General features: G+C 50.0%; 1 protein-coding gene and 1 long non-coding RNA gene across 8 annotated transcripts in view; one reads left to right on the plus strand and one right to left on the minus strand.

Moving 5' to 3' along the window:
- Window positions 1-6,739, minus strand: part of C16H19orf12 (chromosome 16 C19orf12 homolog) — a 9,133-nt gene extending 2,394 nt beyond the window's left edge. The window contains exons 1-3 of one of the 7 annotated variants that reach the window (XM_081806650.1): window positions 6,288-6,573; window positions 5,391-5,568; window positions 2,240-2,409 (exon numbers count right to left, since the gene is read on the minus strand). In XM_081806650.1, the coding sequence (XP_081662776.1) occupies window positions 2,240-2,409; window positions 5,391-5,568; window positions 6,288-6,417 (478 nt within the window). In that variant the 5' untranslated portion in view covers window positions 6,418-6,573. Of the gene's footprint in view, window positions 1-2,239; window positions 2,410-4,932; window positions 5,089-5,311; window positions 5,569-6,201; window positions 6,574-6,697 lie in introns of those variants that run through there. The other 6 variants (XM_081806656.1, XM_081806654.1, XM_081806652.1 and 3 more) reach the window with 6 other exon arrangements.
- A 71-nt stretch (window positions 6,740-6,810) lies between these two features.
- LOC145717485 (uncharacterized) lies at window positions 6,811-16,039 on the plus strand. The gene is made up of 3 exons (XR_014140720.1): window positions 6,811-7,029; window positions 7,388-7,461; window positions 14,779-16,039. It is a non-coding gene; the product is annotated as an uncharacterized LOC145717485 (long non-coding RNA).
- The last annotated feature ends 5,963 nt before the right edge of the window (window positions 16,040-22,002 follow it).

Raw genomic sequence — 22,002 nt, forward strand, 5'->3', positions numbered from 1 at the left:
GTAATGTATGGGGATTAACATAAGAATAAAAAAAATTAAAAAAAAAAAAAGAACTAAAATGGAATACAATCAAAAAAAAAAAAAAAAAAAACTACCCAGGCCATGAAAGCAGCAGTCTGAGCAACTGTCACAGACCTGCGGAAGACTAAGGAGACCTGAGAATTAAATGCACTGTGATATCTTGAGCTGCATTCTGGGACAGGAAAAGATCTTAATGCAAAAACTGGCAAAGTACAAATAAAGTCTGGAGATCCGTTAATAGTGATGCATCAGTGTTGGTTTCTTACTTTTGCCAAGTGCACCATGGTAACACAAGATGGTAACGTTGGGGGAATGGAAGCTGGTGAGGGATATATGGGAGTTCTCTGCGCGGTCTTGCCAACTTGTCTGTAATTCTACTACTATTCCAAAATAAAAGGTTTCTCCGAGAGAATACAGCCCGGGCCAGAGAGAAGCCGGTTGTGGGCTGGACCCCGCAAACAGGCAGTAAAACCTGCAACCCTCTCAGGAAGCCAAATGTGGAGGCATCTGGAAGCACCCAGCTCCCCTGGGGCTGAGCCTCGGCCAGCATGGGGCCCTGGAGGCTGAACCCTGCCCCTGGACAGCCTTCCCCTCTGCTCCAAAAGAAGGGAAGATTCGGGGAGGGAAAACCAGTCATTTACAAGTTTTATTGAACTTTTCCCCATGACACCCGTGAAGCGCTTAGAACCAACAAGAGTTGCACTCATCTGCACTAAACCTTTATGAGAACATCAATATTTGATTTAGAGCAGCACTTAATGCAAAAAGTCGCCAGGAATATCGACCAGCAAATTACTAACTCTTTGGAGAAGGGAAATTTCCTTGGTTTTCTGGGTAAAATGATGCTCCCGCCCACGACTAGGGGCTGCAAGGAGCGAATCCCCTGGGTTCTCCTGGCAGACATCCTGTTCTCTACCAGCTTTGACACCATCCGAATAAGATATATGCTCCCACCACGGCACCTGGGAACAGCCACATGATGAATGATCCCAGCAAGCCCTCCCCTGAGCACATCAGATGGGGGCGGGGGGCAAAGATACTGAATGTCACTGAGGAAGGAGGCAATGGCCATGTCTCCTCCCTCACTGGCTGCTTCTTGGATGGTGAGAAGCTGAAGTCCGGACTCACTAATTCACAGGCTGGAAAGGGAAATGTACGGGTGGAAAGTCTGGGGCCACCCACACTCTGATTTACTCCCCAGCGTGATCTCGGCGTCATGAAATGTCCCTGAATGCCAGCCCTGCCACAGAAGGGCAGAACAGGGCAGGAAGCCATGCCGGGGGCCAGAGACAGAAGCCAGCCTGGCCAGACAGCAGTCACCTCTCCAGCCTGTACTCGTGGGAGGACTGCATGCCGTACCGTGAGCTCTCCCTCGTCCCCAGCACAGGCTGCCCGGCTCAGAGCAGGCATTCAGCGATGCGTCCGCTGAGCCCAACGCGGCAGTCCAGGCCTCTGCCACTCCCGTGCTGCAGGGTCCATCTGAGGCACCTCACGGGAGGCGTGATCCAGCACCCCCTCAAGTCAGGCCCACACAGCAGCCTGCTCTCTGATGCCGCCCTGGCCCACGGTTCAGGCCACGCGGGAATCCTTCTTGCTCCTAAGCCCGAGGAAGCAACCCCATCCTAGCTCCAAGGAATGATGGGAAAATCAGCCAAACCTCCATTCATTGCCAGAAACTGGCTCTCAAGGAGAAGCAGGTAGGAAAAGCGGGGGGGCAGGGATGGGACCCCTCTAGGATATTTGTTGCTTTTTCTGCATTAGACTGTTTGCTGTCAGAATGGGGAGTCTCTCTGAATGAGCTCATGTAAAATGGCCAGACAGCATCTGCTCCTAGGAGGTGCTCAGCAAATACAGCTTCCTCCCTGGTTCCCTTCTGCAGGGACATGTAATGGGGACGGGGCAAGGAGCCCATCCAAGGGACCCAGGACACCCTGGTATCCTCAGACGCTAGGACACATCCCTGAGGGGAGAGGCACCCTCCAGGGCTGCTGACACAGACGCCATTTGCAAGAATGCCCTGCATTTCTGAGACCTTCACACTCCGAAGCCTGTGTTTTCAACAGGATGAATTAGGGACACAAAGATCCAGTCACAGAAGCAACCTCAACTCAACAAACATCTCCCACACGACAGAGATTTCTATGAGGTCTCTGCGGTTTCAAAGGCCTTTTCAACAACACCCCCAAGGCTGGCTGTCCCTGTGAGGCGCTTAACTTACCAACAGCTAGTCCGGGTGGGCCTCCGACCAGACCACCCATGAAGGCCACAGCCCCTGTGACCAGGGCGCCCTTCCCAGAGTGCTTGACGGCCGCCTTCATTTTCCTCTCCCCAGAGATGGAGCACAGCAGCTTCATGATGTCTTCCACCACGATGGGCATCTTGGCGAGCCTCAAAGGAAGCATTTCAAAGGGAGAGTTTTAATGAGCATCAGAGCATTTGCACACAAATGTTACTCTTGCTAGAGTTTCAAGGACGAGTGGTTGTGGAGAGCACAGGGGCTCTGCTGTAGCCGGAACAGGGAGCACCCAGCCGTGTGAGAGGTTCCTTGTCACAGACGAAGCCGGGTAGCATTTAGGTAATAAGCAAACAGAATCAGCAGAATGGATGAAGGGTCTTCCTCACCCTCTGCTTAACTTCTGATTTATGACAGATTACGGAGCAAGCCCAGCCGCAAGCTGCAGTGGATCATCACAAGTGAGGCAAGCGTGCCCTCTCTTGAGTCAGCAGCCTTCCTGCTGTCTCAGGCATCCCCAGGGCACAGAGCCTGGCGGAGGGCAGAAAGCCCCAGCCTCCAGTCCTCTGTTGTGTGACAGGGCAATGGAGCTCCTGCCAAGCCAGAGAAGGGGAAAGTACTGGACTCCGTGACCACACCTGCCGGCCCTGGGACCCTGAGCAGAGCATCAGACTCCTCACCAGTAAAAGGGCTATAAGCCACCTACAAGCTGGATTCTGGAAAGGTCTGAGTAGAATGGATGCAAAGTACCTGGTGTGAGTCTGGAACACTGCGGCCCTCAGACACGATGGCTCTAAATGAATATTCTGTTACTGAGACACACCACTGGCTTTTCTACAAGCCACCATGCCTAAAGCCCATCCAGTTCTGCATTGGGGATATTAAAGGCAGGGACAGGATGACCCTAAGGATGACCAGTAAGATGAAACAACCAGAGAATGAAATAAACCAAAGAATTCTAGGGGTTTGCATATGTTTGGAGAGACAGACAGATGGACTTTTGGAATAATGACCTTAGAACAATTCTCTGCGGTGAGGAAACTGTTTGCCACACTGGTGGGAAACTGGCAGGTAGGCAGGGCAAGGACAGGGTGGGTTCTGCCCCAGGGTCCGTGGGAATGGGGACCCACAACACTGACGGGCCACCTGGCAGGGCCCAGAAGTAAAATCAAAGTGGCCACGAGCTGGTGCTTCTCCTTCTGGCTTCACCTGGACCCAAGGCTCAAAGGGCACTTCCTTTCCATCACTCCCCTTTTTATGCAAGCAGTCCCTATAGGAACTTGACAAAGTTTGGGGCACACCCTGTTGCTCAATAACTCTTGGCTATATCTCTTTTTTGATCCAAGGTTAATCCAGAACCAGCCTCTCATGTAAAATCATCCTCCCAATCGTGGGAGAGAATTTTGAGCCCCTAGAATGAGCCTGTGGGTCTGCTGGATCACCACAGTCAGGGTTCAGAACTTCTCTGCCATCCCAGGAGAGGTAAGAAGTGTCCTGTGCTCTGGCCCCTACAATGTTCTGAGCTCAGCAATTCTCCATAAGCACACAGAATCACTCCCGACCTTGTTATATGTTATGTGTGGGCTGAGATTCTGCATTTGGAACAAGCCTCCAGCTGGTCTCTAAGCCCACTTTGGACAGCAAGACTCTAAGAGAGCATGACCCAGACATCTGACATCGGCTACTTAGTCCTCGAGTTCAGAAAGTGCAAACAAGCATCCCCAAATGTGTCTGTTTGACCAAGTGGGGTGTAGAGGCAATGGGGGGGCAGGCCCCACAGGGGTGCTCAAGGGACTGGAGAAGAAGTCAGGTGTGCCTGCCCCCGCTCTGGCTCCATGTGTCCTGGACATGCCAATACAGCTCCGAGCTTCCTGCCCCTTGGCTCACTACCAGCAACCCCTTGTAGATGGAGTCCATGCCGCCTCCTCCACCGTGGATGAGAGCCCATGTGAGGGTCATGACTTGTCCACACACACAGGTCACAATAATAAAACAGCATTAGAACAGCACAGGAACTGTAGATGGCAGAAGTCACTGAGAAACGAGGGGATGGAGGGTGTGACTTGATTCACAGCCACGGTCCTGTGAAGCTAGTAAACAAAATGAGTTTTATTTCAAAAACTAATTTATTTTAAATACTGATAACCAAAGGAATTACTATCATGGTAAAACCTAAGGTAAAACCTTAGCTCAAAAACCTAATATTCCTCCTGTAAAACATCTAATCGTCGCATAGTTTATATCTGGTTTATATCCAGCTTTCCATCTGTCAGTTATGCCGGGAAAAAGGGAGACGAAGCTCGGTCCTGGGAAGGCCCCTCTGGAGGCTGCAGTGAGCTTCCCATTTCCAGGCATGTGAAGACCCCAAGCATGGTCTGCAAGGCTGGCTTCCTGGCCGGGGAACTCTGCCCAGACACCACTCCTAAATAGGGTTTCTGCAGGATTATGGACCCGCACTCTGGAAACACTTTCTGCACAGCAAGAAAATGCATGGAAAGGAGGCAGGAAACAGCCACTTCATACTAGAGTATCCATCAAAAACCTACCTTCCCACCTGCTCTGAATGACTTCTTATAAACCCACAGGGGCTAATGAGGCATCATCGTGCAAGGGCTACTCACAACCTCCACTCAGCCCAGACAGACCAGCACAAGGCAGGAGCCCAAGGCTCTGCCCACCTGGAGGGCCAGCAGGTGTCCCGGTGTGTGGGAGGGCAGGGGAGGACGTGGCCAATCACCACAGGGGGTCAGCAGCTCCGCACCACAGGAAGAGGTAACACTGTGGCTGCCTCAATCCAAGACAAAGCTGGTTTAATTTCCACTCTTGTGGAAGGAAGGTTTGTCACCCCATCTCCTGACTCCCTGCTAAAAAGCCCAGCCTCCTGACCTCTCTGGGCTTGCCAGATTGCGGAAGGAAGCCAGTCCTGTTCCTCCTCCCGCTCCAAGTTTGCCTTTGTAAGCAACAAGGAAGCCAGTAAGGAGGGAGGAGGGAGGAAGAATCTCTGATGGGGACAGACCTCAGAGGGTGGGAATGGGGCCTTCCCTCCCCACATCACACCTATTTCAGAATCAGATTTGTCCACAACACGGGCTCTGGTCACAGAAAGCCATCTGCCAGCCACAGGGAAGGCAAATACCCATTTGAAGGCCTGATTTCCTGCAAGCACCGGGCTGGTCTGCTGATGACAGCAAGGTTCTGGGGAAGGTGGGAGAGGAGCCCATCCCTGAGACTGCAGCCCGGCTCTCTGAGGTGGACCAGATTGCGAGAGAGCAGGGAGAGGAAGGGTTCAAAGCTAGCACAGACCTCCAGGCACCCTGTTTAAAAAAAAAAAAAAAATTAGAAAAGCGGAGCCTCCTAAGGAGTCAGAATGATCTTGCTCACCTGCCATCTTCAGTACTTTCTACTTCTCTGTTGGAATTTATAAAATTCCACTGTGTGGCCTGGCCCTTGTAAACCTTCTCTGTAGGCCCTGGTGCAAAGGTCACAGGTGGACCCCACCAGCACTGTCAGATTAGCCCACAGACTTTTAATGACTGAAGTGTTGCCAGTATTTGAAAACCAGATTTCACATACATCTGATTTCTGACTCTTCTTGAAAAATCCAAAGAGCAAGCCCCCTGGACCACCTTCCCGTAGCCACAGAGGCCAAAGCTAAGCACGTACTGCCTTCCCTCTGCCATAGACCCTGGCAGGGCGCCCTTACCAGACTCTGGGCCCATACACAGGTCACTCTGCAACCTCTCAAAGTCTCCCTGCTTTCTCTTTCAAAGGCTAAAGAAGCTACCAGTCCCCACCAAAGGAACCGTCCCCTCCGAGATCCTTCACATCCATTCCTGATCATCTCTAAACTTTCCCCGCAGGGCGAGGCCAGGGCTGCTGACTCACCGGGTATCCTAGGACTCTGTCCTGCATATATAACCCCTGCCGCCACCCCACCCCCAACGCACCTGGGACACAGAGGAGGGTGACGCACACCCCCGGGTTACTGAGGATGGCCCATACACGTGCGTAACTGGGGCGGTCATACACACACCTGGGTCACTGCAGGGCGCACCGCTGGGTGCCAGGGCCCTGAGTCCGGCTGCCCAGGTTCTAACCCCAGCTGGGCCGCTGTCGCTTACTTCTGGCGTGACGTCAGCCTCTCCGTGCCTCAGTGTCTTCATGTGGCAAACGAATACCCCAGCGACGTGGGGCCGGCTCGCACCCCGCAGGCCTCGCGCACCGCACCCTGGGCGCCCCACCTCCCCCGCGCGGCCCCGGCGCGCCGAGCCCTTCACCCGCGGGCACGCGGCCCCCGCCCCGCGGAGACTCAAGCCCGCGCTCCTGCGGCCCCCGCCCCACCCCGCCGGGGTCTCCGCGCCCCGCGGCCGCCCCAGCGCGCAGGCCCCACCCCCCGCCGCCTTCCGGCCCGCCCGCGCAGGGGGCCTTCCGGTCCCCACTCACCGGGCGCCGCGCCGCGCTTGCGTCGCCAGCCGGCCAGGGCTCGCCGAGGAGCCCGAGGGCGCAGGCGGCGCCCCTCCTCCTCCGGCCGGGCCTGGGCCTGGGAGTGACGGGCGGGCTGAGGTCCCCGTGGCGCTCAGGCTGTGCTCTTTCCCCCGGGCGCCAGCCATCTACCGCGGCCCGCGCGCGTTTTACCGGGGCTTCCCTCGCACTTTCCTGAAGCTGGGAGAGGCCTTTGGCCCTTGATCCAGGATCTCTGACCCTCGGGCCTACAGAGCCTCCTCCTTCCCTTCAGTGGGCGCGGAAGAGAGCCCAGCGAGCCCTGGAAGCCCAAGGTCTCCTGAGCTTTTGGGCCAAAGTCCAACATAGGCTGCCCGCCCCCCGACCCCCCGCCCGCCTGGTGCCGGCACCCCTGGGGGTGGGGTTTGAAAGGCTAAGCGCTGGCTTTACTCCTAGGGTCCCAAGGGCAGGGGGAGTCCAGCTTGCAGGACAAAGCTGAGGTTGGGGAGCATCTTGGGAGGGGGCAGAGGTGGAGGGGGGGTCGGTGCAGGGAGTAATTTAAAGGGAGTATGGAGAAGACCCCCAACCCCATACACACACGGGCTGGCCTTGATCCATCTCAAATGTGACAAAGGCTCTGGGGGCTTTCCATGGACTAGCCCACTTAATCCTGACCGCTGTCCTCCCACCTAGGCGCGGTTACCAATGCCATATTACAGAGAGGAGAAGTGAGGCGCGGAGACGTGGGTCTGCCCAAGGCCACCCAGGTACGGAGTGTCGGGGTCCAGACTCTAACCTGGGTCCACCTGGCTCAAACCCTCGCTGTAACCAGCACTCTGCCGGGCTTTCCCGGATGCCGTACACACCCAGAGGATGGGCCTCTCACACTGCCAGGGTCATTCTGTTTCTTTTTCTTCTTGTTCCTCTTTTGAATGGGAAAGTATTTTGGGAGTGTGTAAGTATACACACACACACACACACATATATATACACCATATATATACACACATCTATATACACACACATAAATATACACACACATACATACACACATACATATATACTATAGTATATACATGCCCCAATAAGGTGGGTTTTAAAATATATATATAGGGGCGCCTGGGTGGCTCAGTTGGTTAAGCAACTGCCTTCGGCTCAGGTCATGATCCTGGAGTCCCAGGATCGAGTCCCGCATCGGGCTCCCTGCTCAGCAGGGAGTCTGCTTCTCCTGCTCCCGCTACCCCCTCTTGTGCTCTGTCTCTAAAATAAATAAAATCTTTAAAAAAATAAATAAATAAATAAAATATATATATATATTTGCTGACTTAAAAAAGCTGTACATATTTAATGTATACAACTCGATGAGTCTGGGGATAAGTATACACCTGTGAGACCATCTATACCGTAAATGTATCCATCACTCAAGAAGTTTCTTCCTCTCCTTTTTATTATTATCACCTGTGGAAGTGTGTGTGCCTGTGGTAAGAACATGTAACATAAGAGTTACCCTCTTTAGTATACATTTAGTGTACAATACAATATTATTAGCTATGGGCAGTATGCTGTTTAGATTCCCAGCATTTATTTATCTTACAGAACTGAAACTTTGGACTCTAACTATCTTCATTTTGTTACTTCCGTTTACCTCCTGTCATTGTGAGAAAGGGCCTCAAGCATTAACCAGGGTTCCCTGGGCACAGTGAAATAACCCCTTCATTTCTGAATAGGAGCTTTTGCTTGAGTTTGGGTGACTTTCAGCAGTGAAAGTTCACTGAGGCTAAGAACAGCTCAACCATCTCCAGGCTCAGGCCTGGGGGAGATTCTCCCGTTTCTCTGCGGGCAGCTCCCTCTGGCGGCTCCTTAAAGAATTGGGCTGCTGACTCCCCCAGAGGTGGGGAGGGGAGCACTGGTAGGCAGGAAAGATGCTGGAAGGAAAAGAAACTGCGAAGTCGGGACCCTCCAGAGAAGGTGAGCTGTAGGAAGTCCAGCCAACTTTGCACCTGTCAGCAACCTGGGACCTTCGTTCTGATATGAATGAGTCATAAAATGGTTGCACACACGGAAGCCCATCAATGTACCACAGTCTCCTAGTGACACCCAGGCCTCCCGCAGAGCGGGTACTGTGAATGACAGGTGCACAGTGGGGCCCCCATCATGGTGACTGTGGACTGGCCCAGCATCCAGACAGGGCTGTCATGATGCTTACCGTCCTTAGATCTGGCTGGGTGACCTCGGGAAAGTCATGCAACTTCTCTATGCCTCAGTTCCCTCATTTGGGAAATGACAACAATAATAGTGCCATCTCATAGGGTTATTCTGAAGAGTAAAGGAGGTAATACGTAGGGATCTAGATTATTCTTGGTTATATCATGGGGTGTGAAAATGAAAAACATCTCCAGAGTCCCAAATGTGAGCCTCATGTGCCCAGAGAGGCAGGAAATCGGATTCCACTCCCACTTTCACAATCCACCATCCACAATCCACGATGCTGGGGGTCCAAGAATCCCCCAGCATGCGAGGCTCTGTTCACAGAACCAGCGGTGGACTTTGGCCCGTACACGAATCAAAGGACAAAGGGAAACAGGGTCCCCAGAAAGCCTCTCCAGGCTTGAGGAAAATGCAAGGTGCAAGGTCCACCTAGAATGCATCCGGGCTGGGGTAGAGGGCAGAGGCTGGATGTGAAGGAGTGCAGCCGGGGGGCCATGTGGCCCTCTGAGGCCAGCGCCTTGTCCCCACCCCCCACCTTTGCCAGAGTTCCAGTTAGCCAGCTCCTAACTTATATGGCTTTTTCAGGATAATCCCACCCAGACCCAGGACTGGATGATCCCACAAACAGGGTATACACACATAAACCCCTGCGACCTCTTAATTAAAACATGAGTAAACTTAATGTCATTTTGAAAGCTAAAATCTTATGGTCAGTGTTGTTTTTATTTTAAATTACCTCTAAGGAGGCACCATAGTCTCGTGCTTAGGGATTCCCAGGGATCTGGATCCAGACTTGCAGCCAGTCATTTGCCCCAAGGCAGCCATAGAGCCAGGGTTTGGGGCCAGGAGAGGTTCCAGGCCCATAGAGTGGGCCTAGGAACCCCTTCCTTCCTCGCAGCCCTGGGGGTGGAGGAGGTCTCCCCTGCTCCCAGGCTTTTCCCCAGGATGCATGCCATTCCTTTCAGATGTGAAATGTTCAGTGCACTGCCAGGCCCATACCAGGTGGATCTATTAGTTTGCTAGGGTCGTATAACAAAGGACCACAAATTAGGGGGCTTAAAAGAGGACTTTATAGTCTGTGTTTTGGAGACGAGTCCAATGAGTCGGCAGGCCCAAGCTCCCTCTGAAATCTGTGGGGGAGAATCATTCCTTGCCTCTTCCTAGCTTCTGGGAGTGGCCAGCAATCCTTGGCAGTTCTTGGCTTGCAGAAGCGCCTCTGCACCTGTCATCCCATGGCATCCCCCCGTGTGCCTGTGTCTGCGCCCCAGTTTCCCTCTGCTTATACCAACACCAGTCATACTGGAATAAAGGCCCACCCTACAGACCTCATCTTAACTTGATTGCATCTGCAAAGACTCTATTTTCAAATAAGGTCACATTTACAAGTACCAGGGGTTAGGACTACAAATATCTGTTCGAGGTGACACAATTCAACCCCAGGAAGTCAACAGATACCAGCCGTGATGATAAGCATGTTGAGTATGCACACGGTCCCTGCTGGTTCAAGGAAACTAGCAGGCTCAGCCCGTGCCTTGTGTCAAAGTCACTGTGTGCAGAGCCTCCTGCCTTTGGTCTTGGAGGAGCTTAGTTCTGCAAGGGCTGTTGCCGGACAAGCTGGCTCTGGGACTGGTAATGAGCCTGTCCCGGGCTTCATTGTTGTTCTTCTAAATAATTAATTCATCCTCTTCCTTGGTGTTTACATCCTTCAAATATTTGTAGACAGCTATCCTGTCCCTTTGTCATTACTTAGCGCCTCCCCCTACATATTTGCCATGGTGCGTTATTAGTAGTAGTAGTAGTAGTAGTAGTAGTAGTAGTAGTAGTAGTATTTCCTCCCTGCACATTCCCTTGGTCCCTCAGCCACCATCACTGCTTCGTGAATTTCCTCCAGGTTCCCAGCCCTGCAAGCGTCAAGTTACCGGGATGGAGCATCAGAAGTCAGTAGTCAGGTGACAAGGGACAGCTGACAGGCCCCCTGGCGTCCTACTCCTTTTGTCAGTTTCCCCAAAGCCACATCAAATAAATAGACGAACTAAGTAAAAACAGCATGCTTACAGTGCAAATGCAGTTTCCAGACAAATCCCCTGCCCCTGCTTCAATCCAGACAGTCCCCAATTTCCTCAGCTATGAAGTGAGGATAAGAATCCTTGCTCTCAACACCCTGGGATTGCTGTGAGGACAGATGAGGACCAGAGAGGAAAGTGCCTTGTGAACTACAAGGCAGGGGGAGTGGCGGTACCAGAATGTCTTCAGCGCACGGTTGGATCTCTGCAGAATGTTCCAGGGGTCTGCAGCTCTAAAAGCTAGAGATTCCAAGTTAGAATTTACAAAATGAACTTGATAGAACTGAGATTCACCCTGAAATCTGTTTGTTGAAAGAATAGAGAGGTGCCCTACTTTAAAATCTACCATCAGATTTCAGTATTCCAAATAAGTGTGGAACTCAGATCCGGATGGGTCCTTGGAGACGAGCTACAGATGCCCTGAGGGGGGCTCTGGAAGGTTACGCTGCTATAAAAGATTTGAAAAAATAAAATAGCCACCTTGTCTTCCATTTGAGATCTCACTGAAGAGTTCTCTGTACCTGGAAGACTTATTTTCAGTCTGAGAAGAATGGTTTTCAGTGGTTCTGTTGAACATGCAATTCTCATGCAGGTATTTCTATAATTATCCTATTTCAGTTAGAATACAGTTTCTGGAACAATAGGACTTTTATTGTATTGTCATATCGGTTATAATAGATATTTTATTACAGAAAATGATGGTAGAGTCACTATTATGATTCTGAGGTTTTTATTTCAAATTGCTCATAGGGTGGAAATTCTCTCTCCCGAGTATTTCTACTTTAATGCTGCTTTGGTTGTTTTTGTTTTCTGTATTAAACTTTGGTGTGTTCAAGACTTTGTTCAGTGGCAGAATGTGGGGTGGGTTTTTTTGTTTTTTGGTGTTTGTTTGTTTGTTTGTTTGTTTGCAGTACAGACTGTGGTTAAGGCCCCCGGTGTGTGTCTGTGTGTTGTTGGCGTGTGATGCACACGGTTTCTCTAACCGGCCAGCCGCGGTGTCGTACGTGTGTGCTGTAGTCTGCTCAAGCAGCCGTAACAAGTTACCGTACCCTGGGGGGCTTGAACAACACCGATTTCCTGCAGTTCTGGAGCCTGGAAGCCCGAGATCAAGGTGCTGGCAAGGCAGGATTCATTCAGAGATCTTCTGGCTTGCAGGCCTGCCATCCTGCGGTGGGCACTTAGGACCTCTTCTCTGTGTTTGTGGTGGGGATGGAGGATCCAAGTCTCTGGTGTCTCTTCTGAGAACACGAATCCTATCACATCAGGGCCCCACCTTATGACCTCCTTGAACCCTCATTACCTCCTTATGGGTTCCATGCCCAAAGACAGTTACACTGGGGCTTAGGGCCTCAACAGGAATTTGGGGGCACATAATTCAGTGCATAGCACTGAATTTTTTTTTTTTTAATTGCTGAAGAAATACCCAGAGACCTTGTATTGAATGAACCTGATAAACAATATTTCAAGAAGGAGTAAATAATGTTAGTGAATATATAATAGAGACCTTGATACTTGAGGCACAGTTCAGTTAATTAATATCCTATTTCGATGGTAATCCACTGTGGGTGGGGAGAAGAGGGGAGGGGGGAGGGGGCAGGAGTCCCCCCCTTAATTCACTGGTGTCGGACTCCCAGCTGTTGGAAGCCCAGCCTGAATCTGGAAACATGTTCCTTGACTCCAGCATGATGGTCTTAGCTGCCAGGAAGTCACCACTTCCAGGAAGGTCCACAAATCTTGGACATCAAATCTGACTTTAGGCCCAGGGGACCTCTCCACAACAAAAGGATTTAAGGACCATGAAAATTCCCAAATAGCCACACAGAGAACCACCTGTGAGACCAGCCACCATTTCCACATGTCCCGGGTGAAACACACTCTCAGCTTAGAGCCCAGAACTGCTGATGGGGTCACAGGTCCTGAGCCCTGGGAAAAGCCACGGCTCCCCAGTCACAGTCTTTAACTAGACGGAGCTCAAATCTAGGCGCCCTGGTTTCCAGATGATTTCTTGGGCTCCCCAAGAAATAGAGAGAGGAAAAGGCTCTCCATGATTACACTGTCAGTAACAGAATCGGAGCGAAACTCCAAACCTCTTGTCCTCACGGCCTCTGTTCTCCCCACAGCACACTCTCTAGCAGGGATGGGATGAAGCCCACTTGTTGTGGGGGGTGCTGAGTGCCTTTGAAGGCAGGGAGGCTGAGGGGGAGGTAAAATACACGCACACATTATGAATATGGAGACAAGCAGACAGGAGAATGTTCTAGGAATTCTCCAACATGAAAATGATCCCATAGTTGGAGCTCCTAGAATAGAGGCACCTTGGAATTCACAGAGCATTCTTTTGAGGTTCAGCAGCATTGGGAGGTACCTGGGGTCTCGCCTTCTCCTCCACCCCCTTTCCCATCCCACAGCTGGCTGTCCACTGCAGAATTTTGATTGCCTTGGGGGAGCACGTGCCTGACGTCAGGATGGAAACCAGCAGGGACAGGGGGACTCTTGGCACACATCCCTTTCCTGCTATGAGAGCACAGACTCACCCTATCCCCATGGGTCCCCATGGGTCCCCATGGCTTAGCCACTGGGGTAAACAATGCTCCATTCATCTCAGTACTCAGGCCCTGGTGACGGGGGTTTGGGGTGAAGATGTGGGAAGATAAGCAGATATCATCTCTGGCAATTTCCGTGGATCAGGAATTCAGTGATGCAGAGAGCATCCAGCACCCCCAATAGCCATTTCTACCAGGCCCCCTCCTCTGACCATGACCAAGCTTCCCGCAGGTGCCTGGCCTTAAGCACTCACTCCCCCTTCCTTGGTCAAAATTCCCACCACAGGATGTTCTTTTCAGTTGTCATTGGGCTTTGCTATCGAAGCCCAAGTCAGCAGCCAGCCCAGGTCAGTGGGCAGCAGGGCCCTCAGCGCCCTGTCCCAGGGATCAGAGGCCCACGCCTTGGTGGCCTTGGTGGCGGCCAGGCCGGAGTCAGCTGTGTACAGAGCGATCTGAGGAGCCAAGGGATTTCTCTCAAGTAAGCTCCTCAAAACATCTCCAGGAACCTCAAAGATTACAGCGCCCACACAGTGGGAGCAAAGCGGTTTCCAATAAGGAAGCAGACGATTTGGGGAAGACAGTGGTGTAGGGAGAAGGGGACAGCAGTGGAGGCCCCCACGCCCCAGCTCCTGGGGACCGGGGTTGGGGGAGCCCACATTGCTTCACCCCGAAAACAAGGCCCTGGGCCCATCTGCTCCAGCAGGGGAGGGTGCCACACTGGCTGCCAACTCAGTGAAGCAAGCAAGACAAAGGGCCCAGCCAGTCCAGTGCGCACCTGGCAAGTAATGAAGCCGCAGTGGAACACTGTGTGGGGGGGTTTTTGAAGAAATCTGAATGCGCTCCCAAGGCCCCTCCTTTTCACCGGGCTGCTTTCTGCTAAGGTCCAGCAAGTAATTTGCATGCCATTTCAGTAAAACTGATTTGTGGCTGAATTTTTGTTTTATTTACATAACATACGGTCTTCCTTTCCTGTATTATTGAGATAATTGAGCCTGGAGCAGGATGCACAGTGGGCAAAGGGATGGTCTCCTCCCAGCCAGATCCCAGCGTCAGTCCTCTGAGTCAGATAGCCAACTCCTGCTGTCCACCTTGACTGTGGGAATAAAGTAGACCATCAGTGCTCTCACTTTGCTCAGCCTACTTTTCTTGCAGGGAAAGCTCCAGAATCTGTGTAGGAGGCTCAGGGGCAGCCATGTACTGGGAAGGCTAAGGTTTTATGGTGCAACTTTTAGAAAATTTAACACTTTCTAAAATTCCTTTTCTATACCAGACTGAGGAAATGTCAATCGTCGGATCAAGAATCAACACCAACATCACCTTATCTGTGATTATTGCTGCATGATGGGTTAATTCAAAACTTAGTAGCTTAAGACAACAATAAAGGTCTCCTACATCTCACGGTTTCTATGGCTCAAGAATTTGGAAATGCTTTGCCTGGGCAGTTCTAGCTGGGGTTCTGTCACGAGGCTGCAGTCATTTGACGGCTCGACTGGGGCTGGAGGATAGACTTCCACCATGGCACGCTTATATAGCTGTTGGAGGCCTCAGCTTCTCCACACATGGGCCGCTCCAGAGGGCTGCCTGAGCATCCTTATGACAAAGGAGTGGGCTTCCTCCAGAGCAAATGATCCAAGACACAGAGCGGAAGCCACACCTCTTTTATGATCTAGCTTCGAAAGTTTCACACTATCACTTCCTCAACATCCTATGGGTCCTGCAGCCCAGCGTTTGTCAATATGTATGGCAGGGCCTACACAAAGGTACGAATACAATAGGTGAGGATCATCGGGAGCTCTCTTGGAGACTGGTTACCACAAGAGATTATTATTAATACTATTTGGCAGGGGTGTTTTGAGGCTCTGGAGGAGAGTACTATGTGGCTAAAGCCGCCATTTCTTATTTGTCTTTGTAGTCAATTCAAACCAAGTGGTCAGTTGCTGTTAATGGTATTCCATGTCACAGCGAAACCAGCCATCTGTCCAACAAACATGGACTCAGGGCCCCCCCTTCCAGATTGGGGAATAGGATAGTAGTGAAGAGAGAGAAGATTCCTCATCGTGGGTCCCTCAGGTCGTGGAGAGGGAAGACGTAAGGAGACAAATGGGTGCCAGTTGGTGCTATACTGCTGTAGAGAGGACTATAGGTGATGCTGTCACTTGGGGGGTTCAGGAAGGACACCACGCCCTGAGGGCCATAGTTGGGGATCTGTACACCTTCGTCAGAAATCAGAGATCTGCGGGGCACCTGGGTGGCTCAGTCAGTTAAGCAGCTGCCTTCGGCTCAGGTCATGATCCCAGAGTCCTGGGATCGAGCCCCACGTCGGGCTCCTTCCTCAGCGGGGAGCCTGCCTCTTCCTCTCCCTCTGCCTGCCACTCCCCCTGCTTGTGCTCTCCCTCTCTCTATCTCTATCAAATAAATAAATAAAATCTTAAAAAAAAAAAAAGAAATCAGAGATCTGCAATGACCCATGCATTGCAATGAGGTGGCTGCAAGCGAAACCTTTCCGTAGAAAAACAGCCGGGATAAGACAGACTTTTTTTTTTTTTATTCTTATGTTAATCCCATACATTACATCATTAGTTTTAGATAAAGTGTTCCATGATTCATTGTTTGTGCATAACACCCAGTGCTCCATGCAGAACGTGCCCTCCTCAATACCCACCACCAGGCTAACCCATCCTCCCACCCCCCTCCCCTCTAGAACCCTCAGTTTGTTTTTCAGAAAGACAGACTTTTGATAGCATCACACCCCTCATGGGGCACCTCTCATTTGCACAACTCCCCCTCCCGAATGTAAGATCCACAGGAGAGGAACTTACTATATCTCCTTTACCCCTATATCTTTGGCACCTAAAGAATGACTAGTACAAAGTTGATATTCACTAGTGACTAATGTTAATAATAATTGTTAAATACTTAATCAGCATTTTTTGTGTCTCCAAGTCTTTCGGGGTTAATGGAAGTGACCCTTCACATTAATAGATAAAAGTGGCTGAAGCTCTCAGTCCACTTACAGTGGAATGTCAGCACAGAGTCCTAAAGACTGCCAGAGAGGGGTGGGGGGACAGAGCGGGAGCCCCAGGAGCCTGTGTCCTCCTGGTTCCTCTCTCAGCTTCCTGTCTCAGCTCCTGCAGCAGAAATCCTCTCTGCTCCGCTTGCCTGGCCCGAATGAATGGGGAGTCCAGATCTTCCCGGGATGTCCCCAAAGCATCTCTAACACAAAGTGTTTGGTGTCCCAGACTTTGAGGGTTTGCAGCGACCAGAGAGGGTGAGATGTGACAGCATGAGCCATCAAGTGGCCTGAGAGAGAATATTGAGACTTCTTGGTTCTTGAAAGTTTCTGGGCCCCAGCCAGGCTCTCCCCACCTTACTACTCTCTTTCCAATGGGCCAGCCTCAGTGCACTCCCACACTCTTGCTGCACTCTCCCCTTTCACAGCTGGTGTCAGTTAGATGCTCATTCATACCAGCTGTCAGCAGTTGGGGGTCCAAAGCTCCAAACTATCACCTTACCTTTAGCGTGGTCACATTTTTAGGCTTGGTGCCCACCTTTCTTCTAAATGGAGGGCAGCCTTGGGTATAATGGCTTATTGTATTCCCATAATGAATTACACAACACCCCCTTCCTCTTAGAAGACAGAAGCATCCTAGTCAATTATGTTTTTTTTTCCTAGAAATTTTTAATTCTAGCTATTCATAGATATACATACATGCCCACGAGACGGCTGATTAACACAAAGAAAATATCATCTTGAGAAAATTGACAAATCTTGAGTACTTATTTATTTATTAAGATTTTATTTATTTATTTTAGAGAGTGGGGAGGGGCAGAAAGAGGGGCAGAGAGAATCTCAAGCAGACTCCCCACTGAGTGGGGTCATGAGATCATGACCTGAATGGAAACCAAGAGTTGGATGCTTAAATGACTGTACCATCCTGGCACCCCAAATCTTGAGTACCTTTTAAAAAGTATTCTATATATACCATCACTTTGCAGAACAACTTATTGTCCATGCGGTGATTTGAGGGGTTTTCTAAGATTGTCTGTTCTCCAAAGACTATCAGAGAGGTGGCACAGCAGAGTGAATCCCAGCCATTTTGTGGACAGGTGGACTGAGGGAGAAGGTCAGAGGGCATTCTGGAGTGATTCGCAACCTCTCAAACAGAAATATAACATCTTCTTTTATCCTCTGCGGAGTCTGGAGCTAAATTCACACCTTTTTTTTTTCTTCCCATCACTTAAAATCAAATTCTCACCCTTAATACTTCCTTTCAAAGCTGCACCAAAAATGATAATGTCTTCTCATGCATATGAATTACCCGAAGCGTATGAGAATCGACCCCACTGGAGTGTGCTAAGGACTTAACCCCAATAAATTTAAAGCTGCTAAGCCCTGATTAAGGCAAAGTTGTCTTTTTGTTTTATAAGACATTTAGGACAGTTCACATCACCCTGCACTGATGCACTGAAATCGATCGTAGGCAAACTATAAAGAGAGCATATGCTCCCCATATCTGCTCCTGAGCCAGGCAGGATGATGAATTCCGATTTGGGGTTGAAGCAAACAGTGGCATCTGTCTCCCCTGCACACACCTGCTTGGATCCTGGTTTAACTCCCTCCTTGGCTGTTCATCTGTGGAAAGGTGGTGCATTTTCAATCGAAATCTCATGCTCTACAGACCACTTGGACACTCAACAGTTATTTGCTGGAGGAACAAAGCATAAGACATGATAATTTATTCTAAACCGAGAGGTAGCACCTCTGTTCAAACACCTGATGACTTCTCTTTAGAGAAAAAGCACTAAAAGTAGCTTTGGCAACAAATTTCCCCTAATCCTAGTTTCTGTGGAAGCCAGATTCTAGGCTTCACAGCTAAGCTCAGAGCATGAATCGAAGACACCACAAGGGGGAGCTAGAGATCAGGAAATCCGGGAAGCATTGGCGCTGCCGAGAGCTAAAGGCGCGGCTCTGGATTGTCATCCAACAGAGGAAGCATGTCACTTAGTGGGAACTGTACAGCGACCATGACTTCTCTCTTCACCATTTTGCCATGATGGAATTAGTCTCTATATGCCCAGTCTGATAACTAGGCGCATCCTGTGATTCCGCAGAATTTCAAGACCGCCTGCCGGTTACAGAACCCACGTCTGTATGATAAACAAGTATCTTAAATACCTTGTGTTCTTACCCTTTTTAGCCTGATAGGGACAGAAATCCCACTCGTCTACCTCAGTGCTTTTCCAGGGGGAGTTGGAATTTGGAGACACGGTGTTAACCTAGGTCCTTCCCCCAAAAGCAGAGCCTGAGAAAAGGCCTTGAACAAGGATGGCTTCTTTGAGAGGCTCCCCAGGGACCGGGACAAGGAGCGGGAAGAAGTGGCACAAGGGAAGGGGGCACAGCACGTGCAAGGATGCGTTATCAAGGCTGGAGGGTCACTGCTGTAGGCAGCCGGGGCTCAGCCCCGTGCCGACTTCCCAGCAGCGTGCGGAAGGCCTCCCAGCATTCTCTGCCTACCCCCACCCAATCTCCCCACGGCCCCCCAACCTAGTCCCCCCACCCCACCCCGTCCCCCGCCTCCCTCCACCCCCACCGTCCACGCCGTCCCCACCCCCCAAGGTTCCCATGAATGACAATCTCCTGCACTCTGTGCGGTGCATGCTCTTCCCGCCATCCCCTGCCATGGCATTAGGGAAACCCTGGGGCCAAAAGCAAAACCACCCCTGAGGCAAGGTGCTCTCAGCGCAAGGTAAGCTGAGACTTGCACCACAGGTAAACTGGCGTTGAGGTCCAGGGCATGTGCGCCAGTGCATAAGACATGTCTGAGACAGTCCACGCTCCTACCCCTCAGATCCACTCATGCCCCGCCTTAACTCCAAGCTGTCACCAAGTCTTCAAGGCAGAGACCAGCCAAAATCACTGCAGATGGCCCTGGAGCCACAGGTGATATTCATCATCTCCCTCCCATCCCAGCCGTTCTAGATTTCCTCCCTCTTGGCCAGCACTGTAGCTTGTCTAAACCGTGTGTCAGGTGAGGTGACCACGCCTCCACCCGGAGCGTTCTCGGTCCTTAGTTGCTCTAAGCCCATGGTTGCTGCAATTGCCCAGTTACCTCGCCAAGAGATGCCCCAGTGACTCCCCTGAGAGGGACATGCCCGGCCCGCCCTCACTGTGGAGCAACACCGCGATCCTTCATGATAATCAGGGTTGATTTCCCCTCTACTGTAATCGCTACATTTCACTGCTGTAGGTACACATAGCACAAAATTCGCTATTTTTAAGTATACAACTCAATGGTATCAATTATGTCCACAATACTGTACAAGTATCACCACTGTTTCCAAAACATTTTTTTAATCACCCAACCAGAAACCCTGTACCCATTAAGCAATAACTCCTCATTCCCCCTTCCCCCAGCCCCTGGTAGCCTAATCTACCTGCCGTCTCAATGAATTTGCCTATTCTAGATATTCCATATAAGCAGAATCATACCATATCTGTCCTTCTGTGGTTGGCTTATTTTACTCAGCTTAGTGTTTTCAAGGCTCATCCGTGTTGCGGCATGTCTTAGAAGCTCATTCCTTTCTATGGCTGAATAATACACCACTGTGTGTCAACCAACATTTGTTGTTCGTTTATCTGTTGATGGACACTTGTGTTGTTCCCACCTCTTGGGCTATTGTTGACTAGTGCTGCAGAGAACATTGGCATACAAGTATTTGTTGGAGTCCCTGCTTCCAATTCTTTGGGATATATACCTGCGAATGGAATCTCTGGCAATTCTATTTTTAATTTTTTGAGGACCCACCAGACTGCTGTTTTCTGAAGCAGCTGTGTTGCATTCCCACCAACAGCGCACAAGGCTCCAACATCTCCCCATGGTCACCAACACGTGTTCGGTGTTTCTTCTATACTAGTCTTTCTAATGGGCGTGAAGCGGTATCTTGTTAATGGTTCGATTTTCATTCCCCTCAGGACTAGTGGTGTTGAACATCTTTCATGTGCTTATTGGACATTTGTAGATCTTCTTTAGAGACATACCTATTAAGTCCTTTGCCCATTTTTTAATTGAGTTGTTTGTCTTTCTGTTGTTGAGTGGTAGGAATTCTTTATATACAGCTGACCCTTGAAAACACACTTTTGAACTGTGTGAGTCCACCTCCATGTGGATTTTTTTTTTAAAAAAGGTTTTATTTATTTGAGAGAGAGTGAGCACAGAGGGAGAAAACCCAATGCGGGGCTCGATCCCAGGACCCTGGGATCATGACCTGAGCAGAAGGCAGAGGCTTAACCGACTGAGCCACCCACATGCCCCCACATGGATTTTTTTTTTTTATAAATACACTATGGTACTATGAATGTAGTTTCTCTTGCTTGTGATTCTCTTAATAACATTTTCTTTTCTCCAGCTTACTTTATTATAAGGATACAGTATATAATACATATCCATAATATGTGTTAACCAACGGTTTATGTCATTGGTGAAGTCAACAGTAGGATACTAGTAGTTAAGTTTTGGGGGACTCAAAAGTTATACATGGATTTTAAGGGGCACCTGGGTGGCTCAGTCAGTTGAGTGCCAATCCTTGGTTTTGGCTTGGGTCCTGACTTCCAGGTCATGGGATAGAGGCCCACAGTGGGCTCTGCACTCAGCTTGGGATCTACTTGTCCCTCTCCTTCTGCTCCTCCCCTGGCTCTCTCTCTCTCTCAAATATAAATAAATAAAATCTAAAAAAAAAAAAAGACTTTCAAAAAAAAAGTATACATAGGTTTTCAACTATGTGGGGGTCAGTGCCCTAACCCCTACATTGTTCAAGAGTCAACTGTATTCTGGATATTAAACTCTTATTAGATATATGATTTACAAATATTTTTTCCTTACCATAGATTATCTTTTTACTTTCTTGCTAATGTCCTTTGAGATACATGTTTAAATTTTGATGAAGCCCAATTTATTTTTTTCTTGTGCTGCTCATGTTTTTGGTGTCATAATCTAAGAACCCATTTCCAAATCCAAGGTCATGAAGATTTACCCCTATTTTTCTTTTTAGAGTTTTATGGTTTTACCTCTTATATGCAGGTCATTGACCCATTTTGAGTTGATTTATGTGTATAGTGTGAGGTAGAGGGTCCCTCTTCATTCTTTTGCAAGTGGAAATCTAGTTGTGCTAGCCATTCCTTCTTTTTTTGCCCCCACTCTGGCCCAATTACCTGAGAAACCCAAGGTGACCAGGCTGTAGTTATGTTTTTAAGTTCAGTGACATTTATGATGTCCCCTAGTGGAAGAGTGTGCCCTCCACTCCCTCCACCCTCATTAAGAACCAAGACCGCTAAAATTAACAAGTCGGGAAACGACAGATGTTGGCGGGGATGCGGTGAAAGGGGAACCCTCCTACACTGTTGGTGGGAATGCAAGCTGGTGCAGCCACTGTGGAAAACAGTATGGAGGTTCCTCAAAAAGTTGAAAATAGAGCTACCATATGATCCAGCAATTGC

This window comes from Leptonychotes weddellii, chromosome 16 (genome assembly GCF_054177405.1).
Source record: "Leptonychotes weddellii isolate Sample4059 chromosome 16, ASM5417740v2, whole genome shotgun sequence".
NCBI lineage: Eukaryota > Metazoa > Chordata > Mammalia > Carnivora > Phocidae > Leptonychotes > Leptonychotes weddellii.